The following is a 23,645-nucleotide window of genomic DNA, read 5'->3' as shown; positions in this document are numbered from 1 at the left end:
TCCTTGTCTAGTTAGAGCAGCTGATGGATCTTTAGGTGAAGTCATGCTGTCTTTCCCTTGATGCGCATCATTGTAAATAAACTCTGTTCCGGATTTTTCATACTATTGGTCTGACTGGGTCTCTATTAAATCTATGGTATCAAAATTACCATCAACTCTTATGTCGATACTGTCAAGTAAAGTGTTACTTCCATTGTGGTTCCATTAACGGAGTAACCTTTGGTACCTGGGGGGGGGGGGGTGAGACAATGTAGTAGGAAGGAAGGAACCTTTGAGGTCATCACCAGTGAAAGAGAAGAGAGAAATGAAGAGAAGGAGGAAAAGCATGAAGGGGACCCGGTTGCCCAGAGGTGACGTCCTGGTTGGCATGGCGGAGTCCAAGCGGAGAACAGAGATTGCGTTATGCGTGGGGGGCGTAGTGCCGACAGGGTAGCTATTGTGTGCAGCCAGATGTGTGTACCGTGCCCTGGCCCAGCTGACAGATAACAAAAGGCTGATGTCACTTTGGTGGATACAGCAGAGAGAGCTCCATCGCACATTGCCAGTATCACATGCAGTATCATTCCTCTATTTGTCAGTTTTCTCCAGCAAAGAGCATTGATGAGATCCCACAGCCTGGCCAGTGGCTGTGTGTAGACATGAAGTCAGAGCATGTTGGCCTTGGCCCACACCGTCCGCAGTCACAGGAAATCTCTTGGCCTTGCTGACGACAGCTGGACAGCGATTGGGGGGAAAAATAAGTCAAATGTATCTGCTGCATTGGTTGTGCTTCAAGGACATGAGCCTGATGTGCATCTGACCATGAGACCATTAGCACACATGACCCAACTGATGAGGCTCACAAGGCTGCACTCAGCTTTTGGCAGGTCTCAGTTGAACGTCTACCTTAATGGGCTCCAACTACAGGTCCACCTGACTTGAGTAACTGGAAGTCAGAGATACATCCATTCGTCCATGAACCACACAAAGGAGATTGCTTACAAGACTCGGTTGCACTCTTTTACAACACATATAATAGAAAATGTTTGTGAGGGACAGTTGACAAAGTGCAAGGTATTTATTCACCACTGAAAGATATCATAGAAATTAGTACCTTATGATTTGTACACAATAAATTAAATATGCAATATTTTATTCATGATAATTAACATAGATTTGACAGCATTGCAAAATTACAGTCGGTCACACAAAAGATCATGAAAACTGTGTCTTCTGAACACAATAAAGTTTAGTGCTTTTAGAGATTTGAAAGATTCAATGTCCCCACACTCCTGTAAGTGCCTTCTAACCAATGCTCTAGGAAAAACTCACATGAAATGCCAAAAGAAAGCTTCTTTCTCTCACATACAATATCAAATAGGATACAGCATGGCACACATAGTTCAGGGATGCAAACAGGTAAGATGATAAAAAAGGTGAAAATGGGGGATCCTGTGTCTCTACCACAAATAACAGTTCAAGTCTGGTCTAAGGTCATTTTCTGGCTCCAACCATCCCCGGCTTGTCGTCTCTTCACTTTCCTGTCAAGTAAAGCCTGGAAATGGCACAGGCTGTAAACATGACAGACAGAGGAGGATTATATATATTCTTTGCAATTAAGTACACAACTGCATCCATCCTACTCCAAAACAATCTCCTCAGATATGTATAAATCTCATATCAAAAAGGTGAGTCTAAACCAGAGACTTTCTAATGAGGAGACACAGCACTCAAAAAATCCTCCATAGAAATGCATGGGGTTAGTTTGTACCGCCAATATGGCCGTTGTCTACACATATCCCACCCCTTCCTCGGCAAAATGTTGACATGTAAATACATTGAGCCAATCATGTGGTGTGATGTGAATACATTGAGCCAATCATATGGTGTGTTGTGAAGACATCTTGCCAATCATGTGTTGTGAACTCGCCGCTGGAGCAAGATTGGTGTCGTGAAGCCTTGCGCACACGTATTTCTGCTGAAAAGGATACCCGATGAGTGCCCAAAAAGCGTTGCTATATAGAGGACTTTCTCTAAACTTAATGGTTTGGACGTGGCATTTGATTGTTAGTTACAATCAAATTCCACCAACCACAATTTGTTTACATATTTGAGGAAGTGTTATTAATATTAGAGTTAAAATATTATCTGAACCACTCCCTGACATCGGTGTTGAATTTGATGGCAGGTTAAAGTTTAAGAGTAACACCCTTTGGTATTCTGGAAAAAATAATGAGTTTGTCCTGATTAGGGTTTAGGGATTAGCTTTCGATAATTCTTTCCTCCCTTCTCATTCTGTCACCCTCTATTTATAACTACCACAGCTTTAGGTGGATGCAATTTAGTTAAACTGCCAAAACTTTTGTGAGATCCATTGTCACATGTATCTGGAATGACTATCATGAGAAGATAAACTCATATTTAATCACATATTTTAATCAAGTGTTACACAAAGCTGTACTGGAAACCGAGCTAGTTTTTGAGATCAGTCTCAAATGCTTTGTGTTATGCCACCAGTTTAGAAAGGAGGTAAACTAGTGGTAAAGTTAAGAAAATGCTAGCTTATATTGATGATATGTTCATGAATAGTTTGTGTCTGAGCCAGTCATTCAGATTATCCCAACATTATGTGAAGCTATATCCAAAACTCTTCAAAAGTCTGTGCCAGCGTATTTTGTGAAAGCAGGCACTGTACATCATAGGGGTGTAAAGGCACACGTATTCATACCAAACCGTTTAGGTACAGGATGTTCGCCCCAACTGGTGATTTCACAACTGAACCGGCACAGAAAAAGTCTCCCAAATGTCAGTCTGATGAAAGGCCTATCATCCCAAGTGGGTTAGAGGCAGCTGTAGGACGGCCTGCCCCTCAGCAGGAGATGAGCAGGGGGTTGGTGGCACTCTGGCTGGAGGATGTCACTCTGGGCCAGGGTGCTGGTGCCCCACTCCCCCCTCCTCCATCCGCCCCTGTGATCAGGAGGTCACTGGATAGGAGTTGCTGGCAGAGGGTGTCCACCACCTGCAGGACGGCTGAGGGACCTAAGGACAGCAAGCAAAGGGAGGTGGAGACATGATGATCTGGGTGAACCACATCCCCGTTCGTGGAATGGCCTACCAATTGTTATCAGAGCAGGGGCATCCCTCTCTATATTCAAGAAGCTCTTGAAGACCCAACTCTTCCAAGAATACCTCCTCTCCTATCACATCTAACAACCCAACACACCTAACATGTACCTACCATGCACTTCTTTTTCTTCCCTCCTACTTCCTTCTACCTCCCTCTTCTACCATGATCTCCTTCAACCACACTTACTAGCACTTAAGCATCTGCACTCTCATCCTCTGGTAGTGGTCATTATTGTAGTAGTATTTACTGTTACCTAAGGTCTCCTTTGCAATGTAACTTAAATATTATTCCTCATTTTATAAGTCACTTTGGATAAAAAAACGTCTGCTAAATGAATAAATGCAAATGTAAACATACCAATTATGTGTGCAAGCATCCTGAGACCCTTATTCATCCGACGGCCATTGTAAGCCAGAACAAGGCTACTGGGTACAGTTGCCATCACTTACAATGGCCACCGGATGAATAAGGCAAATAGAAGACCTTCTGCATGGTGAGGAAATGTGTGAGGGGTGGTAAATGCTTGGCTTGCTCACCTTGATCTTTTTGGCTGAAGACATCCAAAGAGCTCATCAGGATCTTACCCAGCATCCTTCGGGACACTCTCTAGTGAAATGAGAGAGAGAGCAAGAACTTGACCTCACTTCATTGTGTCCAACACCAACTGTGATGTTTTCACCACTAGGTGGCAGCCTAAGTTTGAACATATTCTCTCAGTTGTGACACATTGCTTCCCTTTGCTTGCCTCTGTTTCAGTAAGGGATTATATTTAATCTCTACTGTCAAGGCCCCTTTCTGAAATGTTTTCATAATGGAAACATTGGAATGCCACTATATGAGTACATTTGTTACACTATACTAATCCAATGCATGAGTCATCCTCAAGTAAGTACAGAAGTTACGGATGTTCTGTTCAGTATGCGTGCTTTTGTGTACTGATAAGTAGGTGGTGTCCAGAGCTCTGTATGCTAGATAATACTCCTACATGAAGGAGGAAGGCAATGAAACAAAATATCCTGGGGCGGTGGAAGGGACAATTTGAGAGACAAATATTCTTAAGTCAAAACAAGAACATAGACACAGTGCTCTGTAGATGAATATCTGATCTCACAAACATTTTTGAAAACAGGTGGGTAAGCACATTTGCTGTGTGTGTGTGTGTGTGTGTGTGTGTGTGTGTGTGTGTGTGTGTGCACACACCTTTGAGCGCAGCTGCAGCAGCAGCTCAAGGGCGTCGGTGAGACGCTCTTCCAGCACTGAGAGACGCACGCGCTCCGTCTCCACCTGCTGCACCTCCCCCTGCAGCACCAACACCTCCTCCTGACACCGCTCTAACTCCTAGGAGGGACGGAGAAAGGGGGAAAGAGGGAAAGAGAGAGAGATAAAGAGAGAGAGAGTAGGATGGATAAGCAAAGAGAGAAAAAAAGAAAAAGGGAGAGAAAGATATTAAGAATCCGAGCCAAGAAAAGACCATAAGACCATATGTGCACTGCCATACACTCGGAAAATTGACCGGCAAGTTGCTGTCACTTTCATAGACTGTATATATAGAACAGTCTATGGTCACTTTCAACGTTCCTTAGATTCCTAGATTAGGTTCCTATATTCCATAGATCCAACAGGAAGTAGTGTGAAGGAGCTTTTGTCAAATCGGTGACTGTGCTAGACTCAGCAAAGGCCTCCCCTTACTGGTCCTCTCTCCCCTCACTGCTCCTCTCTCCCCTCACCTGGGACACTGCTCCTCTCTATCCTCATTGCTCCTCTCTCCCCTCACTGCTCCTCTCTACCCTCACCTGGGGCATTGCTCCTCTCTCCCCTCACCTGAGATACTGCCCCTCTCTCCCCTCACTGCTCCTCTCTCCCCTCACTGCTCCTCTGTCCCCTCATTGCTCCTCTTTCCTCTTACCTTCTCCAGCTCTCGTGATCTCTTCCACTCGTGGCTCTGAAGCGTGCCGCTCCATCCCTTCGCTGCACTTCCACACTCCCCATCACCGTGGTGAAGATTGTGCAACAAGAAAATCTGGCGCACGGCGGCATTCTGGCACCTAGGAAAGAGCAGACAAGATGGCAGCTCTGTTAGCACAGGCTCTGGTGGGAGAGTCACTGCCCGGGGATAATTATTAAGAAAGGAATCGTTTAAAAAGCAACACATGAGTGAAGATTAGTGGAATCAAAAACACAGCCCACTTTCCTGTCACTTTCAAAGTAATTAACAAAGTAATTAACTAGAATCAAAAGCTTTCTCGTCAATTTACCATGACAACATTTTCTTTCCATCAGTCTCATGAATTGCAACATTTTAACTTGAATTAACTGGGTTTACATTTTACCTCACAGCAAAATTGAAACAACCTGGCAACTGGCTGTGTGCATGACAGCTGCACTATAATTACAGAGCGTGGAATCCACCCAAATAGCTTTCATCACTCTGATAAGTGGGTGTCACACTTTTAAGTCATTAGATGTAAACTGATGCTTAATCATTAATTCTGATATTGCTTAATAAGGTTTTGTAATTTTGTATGACTTTGCATGGCAGCACTTCTCTGACTGCAATGTAATAAAAAAGCTACCAAAAATTCTCTGATGAGTAGATCAGTCACTGGTTTCTAAAACATAAACATTAGTGGTAATGGAGAAACCTGATATGTCAGGATCTGGCCCGGACCGTTGGAGTTTGTGCCCCCTGGTGGCCATTTTTGTGTATTGTCCTGTTTTTGTTTTTGCCTGTTCCTCATGTGCTTTGTGTTACCTGCCTGTTATCTGTCTTTGTCTCCGCCCCATCTCCTTATTTGGTCTGTGCTTCCTGTCTTGTTTGTTTTCCCACCATTTCTGCCTCCTCACCTGTTCCCTGTTATTGTCTCGTTGGTTTCGTCCAGTCCTCTGTCTCTCTGTTAATTGCTCTGTGTATTTCTACCCTCCTGTTTCTCTGTTCCTTGTCGGATCATCTCTCTGTTTCTCCTTGTCTAACCCAAGTCCTGTTTGTTGTAAGTCTTTAATTGTTAAGTTTGTGTTTAAATGTCCGTAATTCTGTCTGTTGGAGTCTTGCACTTGGGTCCTCCTGCACAACCCTGACATGATATGGATAGGTAAAGGTGTTCTGCGAGTGAGATCATTGTTCTTCAGGTGCTGCTGTGTTTACTTACGCTTCTGACGCTTTTTACTTATTTTACTGATGTTTTTATCCCAAGTGGAAAAGAAAATGTCAGTGAAGTGTGTGTGTGTGAGTGTGTACGAACCCTTTTGTGCAGTGCTGCAGACGCTGAATAAGCCTCTTTGACTCCAGAAGGCAACACTTGCTTTCATCCTCCCCCCTCTCCTCCTCCTCCGCCTCCTCGTCCGAGGCCGCCCGGCCCTCCACAGCCCTCTGTAGACACTCTTCTCCTGGAGGAGGGAGTGACAGGAAGTCAGGGGGTCCAAAGGTCACATGTCAAAGCAGAGTACTACCCCAACCAATTCACCTATTTTGCGGTCATAAATGAAAGAGACCGTTGAGATGTCATGACACAGTTACTGTACTACTTCTAATGCACGTCACTGCTTTATTCAGCATATGCCGATTAACATTAGCCTGGCGGGCCATCCTATATCATTGAAATGTATAGTCTGGAATCGAGCCATTCACCTCGCTTAATCCAAGGGGCGGACAGAGAATTGTCTTTCAAACTGCCTAGGCATGCAATAGGCCAGCGCTACGACCATATCCGTATCCGGTCGGCAAAACGGCAAATGCATCCTTCTTCGAAAGGAATGACTTGAGTGCATTGTGTTGCTCAACTTTCAAAGAAAAGCACAAGTCCAACTCCTCCAAAGTTGACGCCAACGCCGATTCAAACAACCGCTCTTCGTTCGCCATAGCCACCTTCCTTGTTGTTCACCGTCGCAGGACTGTCGTTATCCTGTTAAGCCCGCCTTAAGACTCTAACAAAATAGAGCGCTGTGATTGGATAACATCCACATTGTTAGCCAAAAGAAATTCCTATGGTTTGCTACTAGACGTACAGGCTGAGCAAATGAATTTGCCGCCGCTAGGGTGCGTCTAGATTTCTAGGCTAGATTAACATGTAAACGGGAATATTATGTTTCTGCTACACATGGACACATCTTCTTCTGAATATTACAATAAACAGAATATCCTTAATCAGAATATAGTGTGCATGGAAACATGGCCAGTGATTCAAACACATCTAGTAGTGGCACTAGAGCTCTTAACATCCCTGAACAGTCTCCTTGAAGTTGACATTTATCTGTGAGAGAAAGAGACTTTTATGTTGCAGATGGGCACCTAAATGACACAGAATGATATGGGGGGTGTTTGTGAATGCACTAAATTCAGCCCCCAGGCTGCCCTCAGGCAGTAAATCTGTTAAGATGTTTCCTAATGCTCTCTAAGAGATGGAGCTCGCTCAGACAGACATGCTCTGTGTGCAGTGTTCTTCTGTATTGTGTATACTGCAGTTGCAGTGCAAGTCTGACAGATTGAAGGGACTTAACCAACATTTTGAATGTTTACAACTTATGCCCCTCCCCCACTCCCACCAAGCACCCTCTCATCAAGTTTGTGCTCGTTTGCCAGACTGCACCAGACTGTGATTGACAGTCAGATCTCACACAGCCCTGCTCTGATTGGACCAGAAGAACCGGGAGCTGTGGATTTTTGCAAAACAAATAACAGGCTCTAGGTTGAGGTAGAAGTGCCTTTTTTTTTTTTTTCTAAAACCTGCTGATTTATGTTGTTCGGTTGGAGCATAGTGTCAGTTTCAGTGAATATGATCAAAAAAATCTTGCCAACTGCAGCTTTAATGTGCATGTAAACTGGATCTGAAGAAGTCTGGAGTCAGAGTGTGCAACATTCTCTTCTTAACTTTAAGTTCATCACCAGAGGTCAGCACCTCGTTAATAGTGTTTTGGTGTGCGTTATTCTCTGTTTATACATGTGTATACATTTATGTCATGGATAAATCAAGCGGGGCATTTCCTAACCTCCTCGGATGCTGCTGTCCTCACTCCCAGGATGGACATGTGGAGTGGACTGGCCAGAGATTAGCGCAGCTGGACTCTCACCCTCAGAGTCCACTCCTGCTTCGCTTGCAGCTTTGCAGGAACAAATGTACCTAGAGGAAACAGACCGTCTGTACTGACAATGGAATACTTTATGTAGTCATATTCTCTGATAAGACTTTAGGCACTGAAAATATTTACAGTTGACAAAATGGACAAAGGATCTGGGATTGAGCCCAAGTGCAGGATTTAGATTTTTAGGGCCCTCAGGTGATACAAAATGGAAAATATGGCACATTCCTTTGCTATACCACACAGAGAGTTAGATTGAACAGATTACACCACACACCTCAAATAGGTTGCCGAAAAGAACAGGGTTTATGTGAGTGCAGTCTGCCATTTTCACAAAACATAAACAAATAAAAAGAATTGCTTGATTTTGCAGTTGCATTTTAACATTCGAAAAGATCTGAAGGTCTTTGTGTGATTTCCCAGGAAATTATCCCTGGATACAAAATCATTATACTTAGTCATCATGCTTAGTCATTAAACAGACATTACCGCCTGTTACTCTGGAAAAATAAGAATTTCCAATGACTACTGCCAAAGCAGAAACAAGGACTGTCCTCAATCCCAGTCTCTTTGCACTCCTTCAGACAGACTGCAGGTCCAGGCTAGTCCAGCCTGCTTTGCATGGAATGCTCCTCTGTACCAACCAATCTGTCCTAAGTGGTAATACTATAAGACAGTCAAGCGATCGCATTTCAACGTTCAGTGTCATTCACGGACATGTTGTCTTTGTGTGTCACCCTCTGATGTTTGCATGCAGTCCTGATGAAGCCCACCATGATCACAGCACCATTCTCTGCTTTCATCCGGATAAGTATGGCTTGTCAAAGTGAGTGGATGCAAATGCAGTGGTTACGCAGGGCAGGAGTCTAATCTTTCTTTTGTCGTCAAAAATGTTGTTTAGGTGAGATGAGTCAGAGTTGAATATTAAAGCCACCTTTAGGTCACCGCACAAAAGGGGACAGAGATGCTATTGCATGCTGGCAAATTGTTGTAGTGATGTAAGGTTTGGACCACTGTTTTGTACTGGAATGGACTATTTATCTATTGACCATGTCAGAATTCCTACTAGAATTGTAATGGGAATTCAGGGGGATTGTGAAAAGGGAGAAAGAGAGAAGCAAGACCCCCCCCCCACCCCACCTCCACCACCACCACATCCAAACACACCCAGGAAACTTGATTGTGCAAGTTCTGGTCTGTCTTAGAGAAAAATTCCCCTCCATTTTCACCAGTTCTGTGTGTTGGCCTGAAGGGACTGGAAACACACCATAAAGCTTTACAGACAGAATCAGAAGACAGAATCACTCCGCTGGCTTTCAATTACAGCAGCACTGACTGATCCCACCCAAATACAAACAACACTTGGACCACTTTCTGTTGCTTTCCCTCAGGTCCTCTCTGTCACTAAGTCCCTAAGGTCCTGGACCTGGATCTGGCCTGTGCCCACCCTACCTACATCGGAGTAGCGATTCAGGAGCAACGTGGGGGCAGGTAAGGAGTTCAGGTGTATCCAATTTTCCAGAGTTGAGCGGCGCAGAACTGAGGGCATGCTAGAGTGCTCGTTGGTTTATTCATCATATTCACTCATGGGTGTGTGTTCATTCTTCACTCCCATTATTTGCACAACTTGCATGAGCCCCTAAATACGGTAATGATAATGTTACTAATGGTTCCTGAAAATGGGAAGTAATTCCTGTAAACGTATTACATGCTTTAGAATATAAGATAATGAGTTGGGCTTTTCAAAACCACAGACCACAACCACAAAAGTATGTTTTGGAGTGATGTAAGTAGTTGAGAAGTCAATTAGGCTTGAATCTGGTGAATGAGAATACACCTCTACCACCAAATCACATCAACACATTCACTTCACACTCACAGCATACACACACATGCACGCACGCACACACACACACATTACACATACACACACCTGAAGTGGTTCAGCTCTGTCTGAAGCTGTTGGACGCGCTCCTGCAGTGGCGCTACCTGGCTGGCCTGCCCCTGCAGCTCCTCCACCCTCTTCAGGCCAGAGGCCAGTGCCGCCCGCGCCTCCTCCATCCTGCTCCTCATCTGAGCGCGCTCCTTCCTCAGCCGGCCTGCTGCCTCCTCCAGCAACTCCGCCTGTCGGTGGGCCGTGCTCAGCTCCGCCTCCAGCTGCTGGCTGTAGCGCATGGCTTCCTGCAGCTGTCCATCGCGCGACGAGCGAATCAGATCCAGCTCCCGCTGCAGGTCCACACAATTCCGCTGACCCCAGCGACGGCCGCCACCGCTCCGGCTGCTGTTCTGGCTCGGGGGCATGGCTTTGGCTGCGGCAGTCTCAAATCTGTCCTCCCCCTCGGAGGCCCGGCGCAGTGCCACCTCCAGCGCGATGCAGCGGGCATCGCTGGCCTGCAGGGCAGAGCGGAGGTCCTCCACCAGCTCCCTCAGGCTGGCGTTCTCCATGGTGAGCTGCTCTTGCAGGACCCTCTGCGGACTAGAAGCGGTCACTGTGTAGTAGTGAAGGACCAACAAATCAGAATTAATGTCTTGAGATTCATTAATATTTATATGTAGTTTATATATTCTGTGTATGTGTGCACATGGCATGTACATACACAGCCTACACAAGGACACAGTCCCACACAAAACCCCATAACCTCCCTCAGGCATCAGTTTAAGTTTATCTATCTTTCAGCATTACAGGTTCATAAAGACTACTGCTATTACAGTGTTTCCCACAGAATTAAATTCTATTTGTGGTGGTAGGTTTGCAGAATTAACTTCAATGCAGAATTTTTTTTTAAAAATCAGCGCAGTGTGGTTATGATGCTAACCAGATTTAAGCACAATTTAGTACAACCTGGAAAATCATTGTGTGGTGGTCAATGTTGATATTGTGGTGGGCCGCCACAAATAGGTCAATGTATGGGAAACACTGCATTACAAACACTGAATTATTGTTGCTATTACAATAAAACATCATTACTGAATAATCTTGGAAATAAATCTTGGAATAAAATATTAGAACTGTCTCAGCTAAAGTCTAATGTCTCATCTGGAATCTATGAGTTGTTGGGGCTGGTGGGTGTTTCACATTTGTACAACTTCACATTTCTTTGGACTGAGCTACATTTTATGTCCCTCAACCCAGGCATCAAGACCATTTAGCATCTGTTGGAGAGTGCAGGGTAGTTGGAGTGTCTGGGCCAGGGTCATGTCATTCACATATTTTCAATGCCTTAAGTCCAGGAGGGCACTGTATATGAGTTCTAGGAAGACAATGGGCCCCAGTACACAGGGCTTAAAGCAGGTAGAATTTATGTGCCTGAAGTTATTAGAAATGTACAATGTCATTATGCGTAATTATCTAAGGTTCACACATTGCCGACAACACTGTGCCCTGAGTTCAGTTCCTATTTCCCAGGGCAACTCCGCATGAGGGGTATTCCCAGGCAGAGAAATGTCCTATTATATTATGATATGATCGGTATTGTTCTGGACCTGACGGAGGCATCAAGGTAGATGTTATGGACTTTGGGGTGATTGATGTCTCCAAGAATTACCAGTCTGATGTCTTAGTACTTTGTAAGTCATGTGAGGTTATGAGGTGTTCAATAAGATCATAAGGACACCAGGACAAAATATTTTCTTTGGCAGATTCTTCTTTAATTTTAACCAGAAAATATCAGATAAATGGCTGCTGACAATATATGCAAAATATATGACATCATTCAGTCATAGCCATAAAACATGCACCTGCAAAAAAGCACATCGCCCCCTAGATACACCGACATGTGACAGTTCATAAGCTACTAGCCTACTACTGTACCAGGGATGTGTAGGCAGTAAATCTGAAATCATATTTAGGCCTACACAATATAATTTCATCCAGTTTAAATGACTGATTTTACATTTAGGTGACTGCTTTGAACAACAACCACAAGTAATACTAAAAGCAGCTGTCATACTGATAAATATAAATGTTGTGGCACTTGGAGAAGCCTACCTGTCTCTCTGCTCCAGTCAGCAGAAGTTCTGTTTTCCGCCAAAGACGAGTGCTCTTGCTTTCTTTTCATTGTATCTCTTTGTTCTCTAGACAGGTCAAAACTCACACATTTCCGTCGGCGAACTCGTGGCCATCGAACACGGATCTCACGTTCTATGTGCTCGGTTTCTTCAGTGACTGGGAGACGCATAGCAGACTTCCCGCCTTTGGTATTTAAGGAAAAATGACCGCACAAGCGAGCGTGAAATTCTCTAAAGTTTAGCTCGCAAGGTAGGTCTGCCAAAATATCTCTTCCCTCCTCACCTTCTTTTTTGTCCTGGTGATTATTTGCTGTTGGAATTCCCAATATCATGCAAAGCATACTGAAGTCCTCTTTGGAGATAACGTCTTCGGAGTTGTGGAACACTAGATGATGGAAGATCTCCTGCAAGTACTGGTCGATGCCAGTAGACAGGACCAGGATCTCGTTCTCTACGCAAGGGTCTGGGCTGTAGTGGTGGCACAGTGCGCTGCGCAACCACTGGCCCTTGCGCTCAGTGTAAAATGCCATAGACGTACATGTAGTGTCCAGCATTGTTGATGTTCGAAACTCCTGCTTTTCCTCAAGAAGTTTTTGTGTAGCCTAAGTCTCTCGGAAAACGTCTAGATTTGAGTTTTCACAGCGTTGTTAGAACTCCATGCATGCTACGCTTAAACCAGTGAATCACAGTCCTTATGCGAGTAGGCTGCGCAAAATGCATGTTAATCGCTGTGATGGGACTCAAGTCCCACTGGCAGGGAGGGATACTGGAAGCTTTTTTATCAACTCCGAAGGTGTCATTTCGGTTCCACCCGCCCTACTGACCGAGTTGGCGGAAGGCGTGTGTGAGAGTGAACGCCCACTGCTGTGTATGCAACCCAGAGCAATCTAATCACGCCTTGGCTTTACATGAGCATTTAGTATAGTTTAGTTAATGGTCGACATTCATCTCACGCTGCTTATGTATGGTTGCCTGTTTATGTGCTGTCCATTGAGCACATAGGCTATGTAGCCAAGATGGCATAATATATAGGCAAGATGGTGAATTACGCAATAATATCTGGCTTAGGCTAATTTACTTATCTGTAGCCTGCTGCTATTAATTTGCATGAGGTCAACATAATTAATAAATGGCAGTAGTCATTTTGTACTTAGTCTGGCGGTCATTATACACTTACAGCAGACCAGCCATCCACCTGCTGATCCAAGTCCAGCTGCAGCCCCCAGGCTAACAATGCCCTTTGACCTCAGCTGAGAGCCCTCCATTTCCTTTACAACGGTTAAGGTTAGTGTGATTTACATGTATCCTATGTAATAACTGTGTTTGAGATGACAAATAGTTATGTGAAATCTGATCTGATTGATGATGACATTTACAAGTTGTGAGTGTGAAATTTGTAGATCACACCCTCAACCACTCTATTTTCAATTTCTCTTTTTTCCACTTCTGACAATTTACTTGTTGTAAATTCATGGTCCGCTAGTCTGTTCAGTGCTTGTGCTAAACAAAAAAACCTCTGTTTTTTCATCCCTCTGCTTCTGTATCTCTCTCTCTCTCTCTCTGTTATGTGCTATCTCTCAGGTGCGGAAAAAAATCTTAGTCATTCTGTGGTCTCCTGGGAGTTTCTCCTTATTCTTTCTTCCGCTGTCCACACCCTCTGTGACTCAAGCCCCCTGTAGTATCACAGCATTAACCACTTGTAATATTACCCTCACTGTTATATAAAGAGCAATACTCATCTGAAATGTGAGCTTTATACTAAATAGATTAATTGATGCCTTAAGGTAGCCTAGTGTGTGAACTGAGTCTACAAATGCCTTCATTTCATTCTCTGTTGTGAATCAGGAAACCACAATGTTGTGAAAAGGCTGTCAGAGAAATAGATCCTCTCCGAAGTACCCTCATCACCCCAACCCCCACACACACACACACACACACACACACACACACACACACACACACACAACCCTCAGGCACATGTGACGGGAAGTACCTGACAGGTAAAGTGGACTGGCTCACTTTGTCTTGTTTTGTCTTCCTGCCGTAAAGATATGGGGTGTGGGGGCGGTCAGCTCATTTCTGAGGAAGCGTCTTCACACATCGCTCTGGCATGTGATGCCACATCCATGATCCAGACAGACAGTAAGAAATTTTTTTTTTTAGTATTTTGTCTTATGGACGGTTTTAGTGATCTTGGATAGCTGACCCCTGTTCTAGGACTGGGCGGTTATCTTAGAGTTGTGTTTATCTGGCATCGGTGGGTCTCATCGGGCCAATCTAGCTCTACTCTGACCTGCTTTCTGAATGTGATAAGCCAGGAATTTGTCTCCCTCTTCTACAGTAATGTTTAACGTTATCTCTCTGGAGTGGCCACAGGAGGGGCTGTTTCACGTGAGGTGTTCACCTTTTGTGTTAGTGTGGGCAGGAGTCAGGTGTGGCTAGGCAATATAAGATGTGTATTTTATCCCTTCAACTTGAAAAGGACTGTTTCTGTGGATCAAATGGAGGTGCTGAAATGTGAATGCATACGATATATTCTGTCAGAGAATATCACAAATATTCAAAGACACACACTCACACATTTACCCACATACATACATACATAGATGCGCGCACACACACACACACACACACACACACACACACACACACACACACACACACACACACACACACACACACACACATCTGTTTCACTTATTGGTCCCCCTTTGTCTCTGCAAATTATTAACTTCTATCTTTGAGTAGAACCTGATACACTGGACCTCAGGTCTTTGTGTCACTGTTCCACAGCTGCCCCGAAAGCCTGTCTGGCCTGAATGGGAGCAGCTGATTTGAAACTGAAAGGCCTCTGCACAAACAGAAGGTCAGAGCAGTGCAAGGGGAGGGCAAGGTGCCAGAAGGGAAACATCACCATAATGGCTTTTTAGAGACTGTGGGTGTTTTCACTGTTTCTCTCTCTCTCACTCACACACACACACACACACACACACACACACACCTTACATAAACTACTGACCTTTTACCTTTTAACCTTATCTCTTATCTTACCCCTCCTTGACATGCACAGGGCCATATTTGTCCACCGCTTCTTTTCCAGCCAAACCCTCCGAGCCCTTTTCCAGTATCAAGATGGTGGAGAAATATATTTAATCTTATAGGCAAATCTGATATATAAAGTGAGCAATGACCCATTTTGGGTCAGAGCTATAAAAGGAGCACTGTCTGGTTGATAAGGAAAAAGAAGTTTCCACTCTTTTCTGAAAATTGTAAACACAAAACCCCATTCTCTAGCTACATTCAAAAAACACTTGAAAAATAAAACAATCAAAACAGTTTTACCTGTACTCAAAACCAAACATCTTTAGATCATTCACAACTACATCACACTATATCAAAACATTTTCAGTGTTCAGGGAAGGGATATAACTACAAATAGTTATTGTTTATAACTAACCAGGGATATAACTACAAAAGGTTATTGTTTATAATACAGTACATGCATTTTGCATAACAAACAAAACAAAACGAAGAAAGAAATATTTTATAACTCATTGGTTTCAGCATTTACTGTAAATTCAGAAAAAAATAATGTGTCGTAAAAGGTACTGGGAAAATAAAACAAATTTACAGTCTACAGCCCATAATGTATTCTAAATGCCTCAATGATAGTTTATGTCCATTGTTGGTACCGACAGTACTCGGTAACCTCGAGAAACGGAGATCTATGGGAAAACTCACGGATTTCTCTTTTAAACACAACAACTCCAAATGTATCACACTTGTTTCAAACGATGTGACAACCATAGCTAGTTCAAAGTGCTTTCTTTGTATTGACTTTTCCCCACTTTTTCTATTATGCATCACAGTGCAAGTGAATCACAGTGCAAAATGTGTTTTATTGCATGAGAATGTGTTTAGCGAAGAGTCAATGACATCTGAAAACTGTTTATGATTTTGACAAAAGAGTGACTGATTCAAAAAATGTGCTCAGGCAACTGAGCATTTGGTTCAGAAAATGGAGTTTAGTGTTCTAGCAATCGTGAAAAACTGTATGCAGGTTGTGAAACTTTGATTAAAGCCATATCCATCCCTCAGGCTATTGATTTCTTATATCATTTAATTATCTGCAGAAGCATGCAATTACAAGCATACAAGTGGCAACACTCACCGCCAAAACCCAATGAATTGTTAAAGTGATCGCCTCCTCTCTTTGGAATCTGCATATTTTATCAGAAGATACTGAGACAAGATGTTTTGGGTATCCTGCGAGTCCTGGTCTTCATAGATTAGATTGCATTTTATGATCCATCAGCTTGACATTTAGCAGTGTTATTCATATGGTCATATGTCATAAGTTACTATCAAAAAACAAAATCTTGATGAAATTCAACAGTCAACGGAAATCAAACATGCACCTGAAATGGTAGTAGTCAATCATAATTTTTACTGCATAAACAACATGTCTCTATGTTGCTTGGGGGTTTGCCTCAGGCATGGGTGGTCTCTATGATGGCTCTTGGTTTGGCAGACAGAGAGGCTAGTTTATTGGCACCCAAAAACCATCTGCTCACTCCTCGATGCCTCAGTTACTGCAGTCTACAAGATCACCCACTGTGTTGTTGTCTGAGAGAGGGACTGTGACACCCATACAAAGAAAAGGGAGAGGGTGTGGGTGTGAGTTTGTGGGGTGTGTGTGAGTGTGTGCATGTGTGTGTGTGTAACGGATGCCAGCAAGCATAGCTGTGCGTGTGGAAGGTTAGTGAACCTCACTCCCCGATGCCTCAACAGCAGTGCTGGCATGAAAGCTAGTAGCCTGGGCTTTCAGCTCGATTGTCAGCACGCTCGACTTCCGGTCTGAAGTGCTGCTGTTTGCAGGTTTGAGTCCGGGAGTGTGCAGGGCTGAACCGCGCAGGTTCAACACAATGCAGGTTATGTCTGCACCCACAGTATGATCATGTTGCATGCAGCTTTAATAAAGGGAAGAGATGGATGTGGGTGCATAGAAGGTCGAAGCTGTAAAGGTGACAAATGACTTCACCGAAGGAGCTTGTTTTGAGAATAAGGGTGCAAAAGCCATAGAGTGTGACTGTCTCAAGTAACGCGGAACCAGAAAGTAAACATTTCCTCATCAGTACTTGACAGAAACACTTAGAGGCCTCGGTAAATGCATTCACTGATCCACCCAACCCACCGGCCCTCGCACCTTAAACTAACATTCCATTCCGCAGGAGCGAACATGAGGCAGCCAACCACACAGCCGATATGGACACGCACCCGCAGGTGTGGAGAGAATGACATCATGCTCTATGTATTATTGTGTGTGGATAAAGACTTAAGCTATACCAAAGGCTTCCTCAAGATAATTACAGGTGGACTCTAAGCAATTGTCAAATAGACAATGGGAGGAAGCTTTGTCAGTTAATACATTTCAGAAGATTTCAGTTAAGGCATGTATAACCCAAACATCTAAACTGCACCTCATATTCAATCAGCATTGTGTGTTTCGTGTCAAAAAAAGAGAAGAACTGACTACAGTCCTCTAAATCTTGTTTTGGAAGATGACTTTTGTTGGAATGACCTTGTCTTATTCCTCTCTCAAATGCTAACTTGTCTGAAGGGGTGCATGCTGCATTCCCCATGTGAGAGGATTGCAGATGATAGGGTAGCCTCTGCTAGACACACCCTTGTAAGGCACGGAGCGAGGAATGAGCTAATTTCCAGGATATGAGCTAATTTCCAAAATGCTACAAATGCAGTTGTGTTGTTTTGATTGAGTAAAGATAAATCAAATATTACCCAATTACAGTTCCATTGAAATAAACGGGAAAACATAAAAAATATATTTTTGAAAATAAAATTAAAATGGTGGATATAGCGTTTTTGAGCAATTCATTTATACAGTCAGGAACAAAATTATTCATGCCCCTGGCAAATATTGATTTAATGTTGATTTTCTGTTGACCAATATGTTTGTTCTGACTGAAAATGATGCTGCCACATGCCAAAAGGTTGTAAGGCAATGTGGTAGAAACATGGAAATAGTAACAGAAGTGGTCATCTTTTTTTTAAATATCAAAAATGATGTGTCCAAAATTATTCATACCCTTTTTAAATAATCAATGGAAACATCTTTATTTGCCATCACAACTCTTAAAATGGTTCTTATAATACCTACAAAACCTTTCCATATCTCCACAATGATAGACCACACCTTTTTTTTTAGCAGCAATCGGGGTTTTGAGGCAGGAACGATTCTTTGCCTGGCCTTGTGCTCACTTGGATTGAGGTCTGGACTCTGGCTGGCACTCTAAACTGTTGATATTGTTCTCTGTTAACCATTTCTGGCCTTGTTTGGCTGTATGTTTAGTAACATTGTATGGTTTAATGGTCCAATGCTGCCTATTGGGGCAGGTCTCAAGGTGAAGGCATCGTGCCTTTATAAGCCTCCATAATGCCTGCTTGAAATCACCCTTACCATTGTTGCGTAGTGATCTAACATGGCAGTCCTGGCAAAAGTTGTTGGTGTGTGGTTTCTAATTGTTTGTGTCAGTAATGGTGAGTGGTGTTAAGTATCTTTTCGCAGTTGTAATGTGTCTTAAATCCTGATTAAAATCCTAATTTCTTCTGCTCATCTGAGCAGTTTTCTGTCTTTCAAAGAGGGAGGTCATGAAGAGTGCTGATGTAGTTGATGTTACACCAAATCCAAACAACCAGACCCAAACTGGAGATAATGGTAAGTATTTTTGTAGTACTATATTCTTACAAGTTGGTTGTGTTAAACTCAAATGTCTAAATTTGAATGGAATCCCAAGGTGGTGCAAGTGAAGATGTTCAATCGGCCACTCCAGAACCTAATCCCCAGAATCAGACTGTTGCTGCACAAACTGAAGTTACTGGTAAATATTTTTGTATAGGTTTCTGCAAGTCTGACTTATTTTGATTATTTAAAAAAAACCTTGATACAAGTCTTGACTTCCCTCTGTTATGAAAACCAAAACCAAAAATGGTGTAAGTGAAGATGTTCTTACCACAACTCCATGTCCCCAAAACCAGACAACAGCTGTCTAAAATGGAAATGCTGGTAAGGACATTGGGTCATTTGTGGCTTTATAATCTTAATATGCTATATAGTGGTTATGGACATGACCAGTGGTTAAAGTGGGATTTGGCAGGCGGGGAACCCTGAAATCCAGTGTCGGTGCAATGGGGAAAAATAACTCACCGTTGGACAACATATTGAGTATCAATACTTAATTGTGTAGCAATACTTTTTTTGACAAGAATTGCTAGTTTCCTGGTCACCCCTGTCAGTCAAAATAGCCCCCATATTGATTTGTATCACTAGACCTAAACTGCATTGGGACACATAGAGTGGTCCAGGGACGTGCTACCCCATACAAAAATGTTTGTACATTTTAACATCAATCTGGTGCACTTTGAAAATAAAATTCAGAGGTTAGATTTGCTTATTTTTATCTATGGATGGAAATATTTGTGCTGTAGCCAAAACTGTTTTGCACACACAGGTGGAATAGTTATGATGATGATGGCCTACAACAATAAGTTCATAATTACAAAGCATATTTGCTGAGTTTCACAGTTCAGAAATGGTCAAAAATAGTGTACATTTCAGCACTCCATGAAATGATGTCACCTGTGTTCAGATAGTTAATCTAAGAAAAGCCATCTTGGTCATTGCAATGGCCATCTATAGGCTACAGTGCTATTTTTCATTCTGGGCTATACATCAAGTAGAGTAACTGGTAAGGCAATCAATTTCTACGGGGGAGTTGGGAACATACACTGAAAACTTCTATTATGTAAAACGGATTGGATCACTAAGTTATACCACCTACATCATTCCCTAATTATAACTACAAGGGTCTAAAATGGACCCTTCAATGTTGTGGCTGTGTTTGTGTAGAGTCTTAAGATGGACCAAGTGAAGATGCCGAGGATGTAAATGTAAATCAGGTTTCTAGGCCAAGTATACTTGCGTATACAAGGAATTTGGTCTTTGCATTTATCCCGTGAATTAGTGAACACAGAGAGCACACAGTAAGGTGAAGCACACACTAACCCGGAGCAGTGAGCTGCCTTGCTACAGCGGCGCTCGGGGAGCAGTGAGGGGTTAGGTGCCCAAGGGCACTTCAGCCATTCCCACTGGTCAGGGATCGAACCGGCAACCCTCCGGTTCCAAGCCCGAAGCCCTAACCAGGCCACGACTGCCCAGTAGGCCACGACTGCATGACTGATGTTACCACGCCGACACCGAATGCCCAAAACCAGACCACCTCAGACCACACAGGAACTGGTAAGCTTGCTGTCTGTTGAAGGGCAGTTTATGTCCTTCTTACAGCTGCAGTTGGGATTAATCTATCATTTATGACTTTTAGTTTGGTTCTGAAACTGGATCCTCCATAATTTTAATTTCTCTTTGTTTTCTCATATGGCATCCCAAGATGGTGCAAGTGAGAATGCTTTTGTGCTGACCACTGTACTGAAACTGCAAAAATGGGACCACCTCTGCCCAAGATGGAACCACTGTTACTGGTATTTGCTGATGGCTTTTTCCTGGTTGTTTCCTGTTGTAAAACGATCTGGGATTTGACACTTGACCAAGATGTGGTGGTCTACATTAGTATCTGATTTAGATTTGTGGAATGTCTACTTTTCCATCATAACGATCTAGTGGCTGCACGAAAGGTGCAGAGCTTTAGTACTGGTCTTCTGAGACAAATCGAGTCACTTGTGGATTGTAGATGTGTGAATTCAGTTCATTAGCCAAACTAGTGCTCTGTACCACACAAGGAAGGTGTTTGGTTGACAGATTTTGCGGAAGTGGTGCAGAGACTGAACCCTGTGGGCTGGATTGGTTGTATGGTTCATATGTTAGCCCAGCAGGTCTCTTATACAATCAGTGCTCACAAAGCTCTGATGGTTATCCAGCTCCATATTGGAGCAATAGTATTTGTCACTTGGAATCTTTATGCCTCAAGGAACTACTCATGTCCTTTTCTGTACATGGATCTTCATCTTGAATACAATAAAAAAAAAAAAAAAACACGTCATCCAATGTTGTCTTTTTTTTGTAAGTGGAGTTACAAATGTACCATTTTCATAACAATTTGGGAGTTTTCTGTAACTTCAAAAGTAAAAAATGACCGGCCATTAGAAAGGACTGGGTGAGAAAATAGTCGGTATAAAATTGAGTCCAGGCACATACCTATTGATCAGATGGACTGTATGTGTGCTGCACATTCACAAACGCACACAAACACACCCTCACTCCCCAGCCCCCACTGACCTTACCCCGATAGGCCAAGTATCTTCAACTTTCTGACTTGCATGAGCTCAGGTCAATGAGGCCTACAGGCCATAGCAAATGGAAATTCAAAACTGGTAATATCCTATCCGATAGACCTTTGTATCAACTTAGGTTATATCACAACATGAAATGATAATGTGTTACTATGAATTTATTAGAAGTTATAATGCAGCGGCCATTTTTCACTGGTTACACAAAACTAGTAAACATGAAACAAACACAACAGGATGGTTAAACTAAGCTGTGGTTTGGCCACTTCACCACTAGATGATGCTCTTTAACTGCATGGTGGATAATACATTGCAGACTTAGTTACTCTGTCCACAAACCACACCATGGGGTGACTATACAGACAGACTTGCTAACCTGCCTGTTCGAAACTACACTTTGTTCTTTTTCTTTTCTTGTATTTTTTTTCTTGAATGGATGCTTTCTGCATGATAACAATTTTTTCCTTGGGCCACACCTATTTGGGTGACATCCCAATGGGAGGAGCCTTATGGACAGGTGTGCTAATATACAGTATAATGATGTGGTTAGTCTTTCTTCTTTTTACAATCTGATGTAGGCCATTTAATTAATAATAATTATATGACATGTTCGGAGTCGTTGTACTCCTCTGACCACCAATGACCTTGTTGCCGAACTGCCCCAGCTAACTCAAAAACTACTTCAAGAATCTCCATAGAGTGCTGCTGTACACTGGGTTCTTGACTAATCATTCTATGTTGTTTTTTATGTTTTAATTATTACTTTTTAAACACTTTTAAATTATTGCCCGTTCATGTACCTTGTGTGTTTTATGTGTTTATTTTTCTTATTATTTTTTATTCTTTACTTTTTAAACTATTATTTGACTATTGCCCTTCTATGGTTTTATCAGCCATTCCTGTTTGCCTTTGTTTATGTAAAGCACATTGAATGACCTCTGTGTATGAAATGCGCTAAATGAAGTTGACTTGACTATGTAGACAAAGGTCTTACCAAAGTTCTCATTCATAATAATAGATAAATGTATAGAATAATTTTTGCAATGTTCTTAAAAACATACACACACACACACACACACTTCACATGATTTCCATTATGAAAGTGTTGAATCTCCAAACAGTAAAGACATATGCACTCCAGGGAGCACTGGGGGTTATGTGGAATTATGTGAAAAGGAGGATGTGTGGGAGAGCCCTGTTCAAATAATCCCCCCCCACACACACAGACACACACACACACACATTTATCCTACCAGTCAGGGATTGAACCGGCCACTCTTCGCTCACAAGAAAAGGGAAAAGGGGAAAAGTGTGGCAGGAAAAGGTGCAGAAGGAACAGGGATGACCACAGCCTTTAGATGATTGTCAAGCAAAGTCGATTCAAGAACTTCAGGGAACTTCACAAGGAGTGGACTGAGGCTGTAAGAGCCACCACACAGACGTGTCCAGGAAATGGATTACAAGTGTTGCATTAGTGTCAAGCCTTTCCTAAACCAGAGACGCCATTAGAAGCATCTTACTTGGGCTAAGGAGAAAAAGAACTCGACTGTTGCTCAGTGGTCAAAAGTCCTCTTTTCAGATGAATATAAATTATTCCTAATTATTGTGAATATATAATGATGTTGTTAGTCTTCCTGTTTTTTACAAGCTAATGAAGGCCCCAGGCCGAAACCTCATCATTTATTTTTATTAAATAATAATAATAATCATTGATATGGAGCCAGAGTGTGCTGCATTTCTCTACCTTCTCTGGATACTATTGGCCATGCGTTTAATGATCTAAGATATGATGTGTATGGAGTCTTTGGACTCCTCTGACCTTCTGTACTCCTCTGACTCACCAATGACCTCATGAGGTTGCCGAACTGGCCCAGCTAACCACGTAGACAAAGGTCTTTCCAATTTTCCAGAGTTCTCATTCATAAACATACACCACTGATATGATGTTGATGTTAAAAACTGTCCGTTGCTACCCCCCTTAATTTACTGTTTGCGGTCTTATAACTGCTCTTATTTTAACATAAATTAAAAATGTACACTTTAACAATAGTAATAATAATATTTTTTATAATTTTTAAAATTTGTATATATTTTTAAGATTTGTTGCCTCAATGGATGTTGGAATGGTAGTCAGGGC

At 42.7% G+C, this 23,645-nt stretch overlaps 1 protein-coding gene across 1 annotated transcript; it reads right to left on the bottom strand.

Moving 5' to 3' along the window:
- Positions 1 to 1,878: 1,878 nt before the first annotated feature.
- si:ch211-112f3.4 (EF-hand and coiled-coil domain-containing protein 1) lies at positions 1,879 to 12,931 on the bottom strand. The gene is made up of 8 exons (XM_048253862.1): positions 12,168 to 12,931; positions 10,113 to 10,668; positions 8,090 to 8,220; positions 6,346 to 6,490; positions 5,013 to 5,151; positions 4,307 to 4,444; positions 3,643 to 3,712; positions 1,879 to 3,018 (listed from the first exon to the last, which is right to left on the bottom strand). Exons 1-8 carry the CDS (start codon positions 12,739 to 12,741, stop codon positions 2,849 to 2,851), a joined length of 1,923 nt encoding a protein of 640 aa, XP_048109819.1. The 5' UTR covers positions 12,742 to 12,931; the 3' UTR covers positions 1,879 to 2,848.
- Between the last annotated feature and the right edge of the window lie 10,714 nt (positions 12,932 to 23,645).

The sequence above is a fragment of the Alosa alosa genome, chromosome 10 (genome assembly GCF_017589495.1).
Source record: "Alosa alosa isolate M-15738 ecotype Scorff River chromosome 10, AALO_Geno_1.1, whole genome shotgun sequence".
Taxonomy (NCBI): domain Eukaryota; kingdom Metazoa; phylum Chordata; class Actinopteri; order Clupeiformes; family Clupeidae; genus Alosa; species Alosa alosa.
Note: the sequence above shows the minus strand (reverse complement) of the source record. Positions and strands in the feature narration are given on the sequence as shown.

Coding starts and splice junctions, on each gene's coding strand:
- si:ch211-112f3.4 (XM_048253862.1), bottom strand. CDS start 12,741: ATGCTGGACACTACATGTACGTCTATGGCATTTTACACTGAGCGCAAG. Junction 10,669..12,167: donor TGACTGGAGCAGAGAGACAG/GTAGGCTTCTCC, acceptor ACTACTACACAG/TGACCGCTTCTAGTCCGCAG. Junction 5,152..6,345: donor CTGCAGCACTGCACAAAAGG/GTTCGTACACAC, acceptor GCTCTTTCCTAG/GTGCCAGAATGCCGCCGTGC.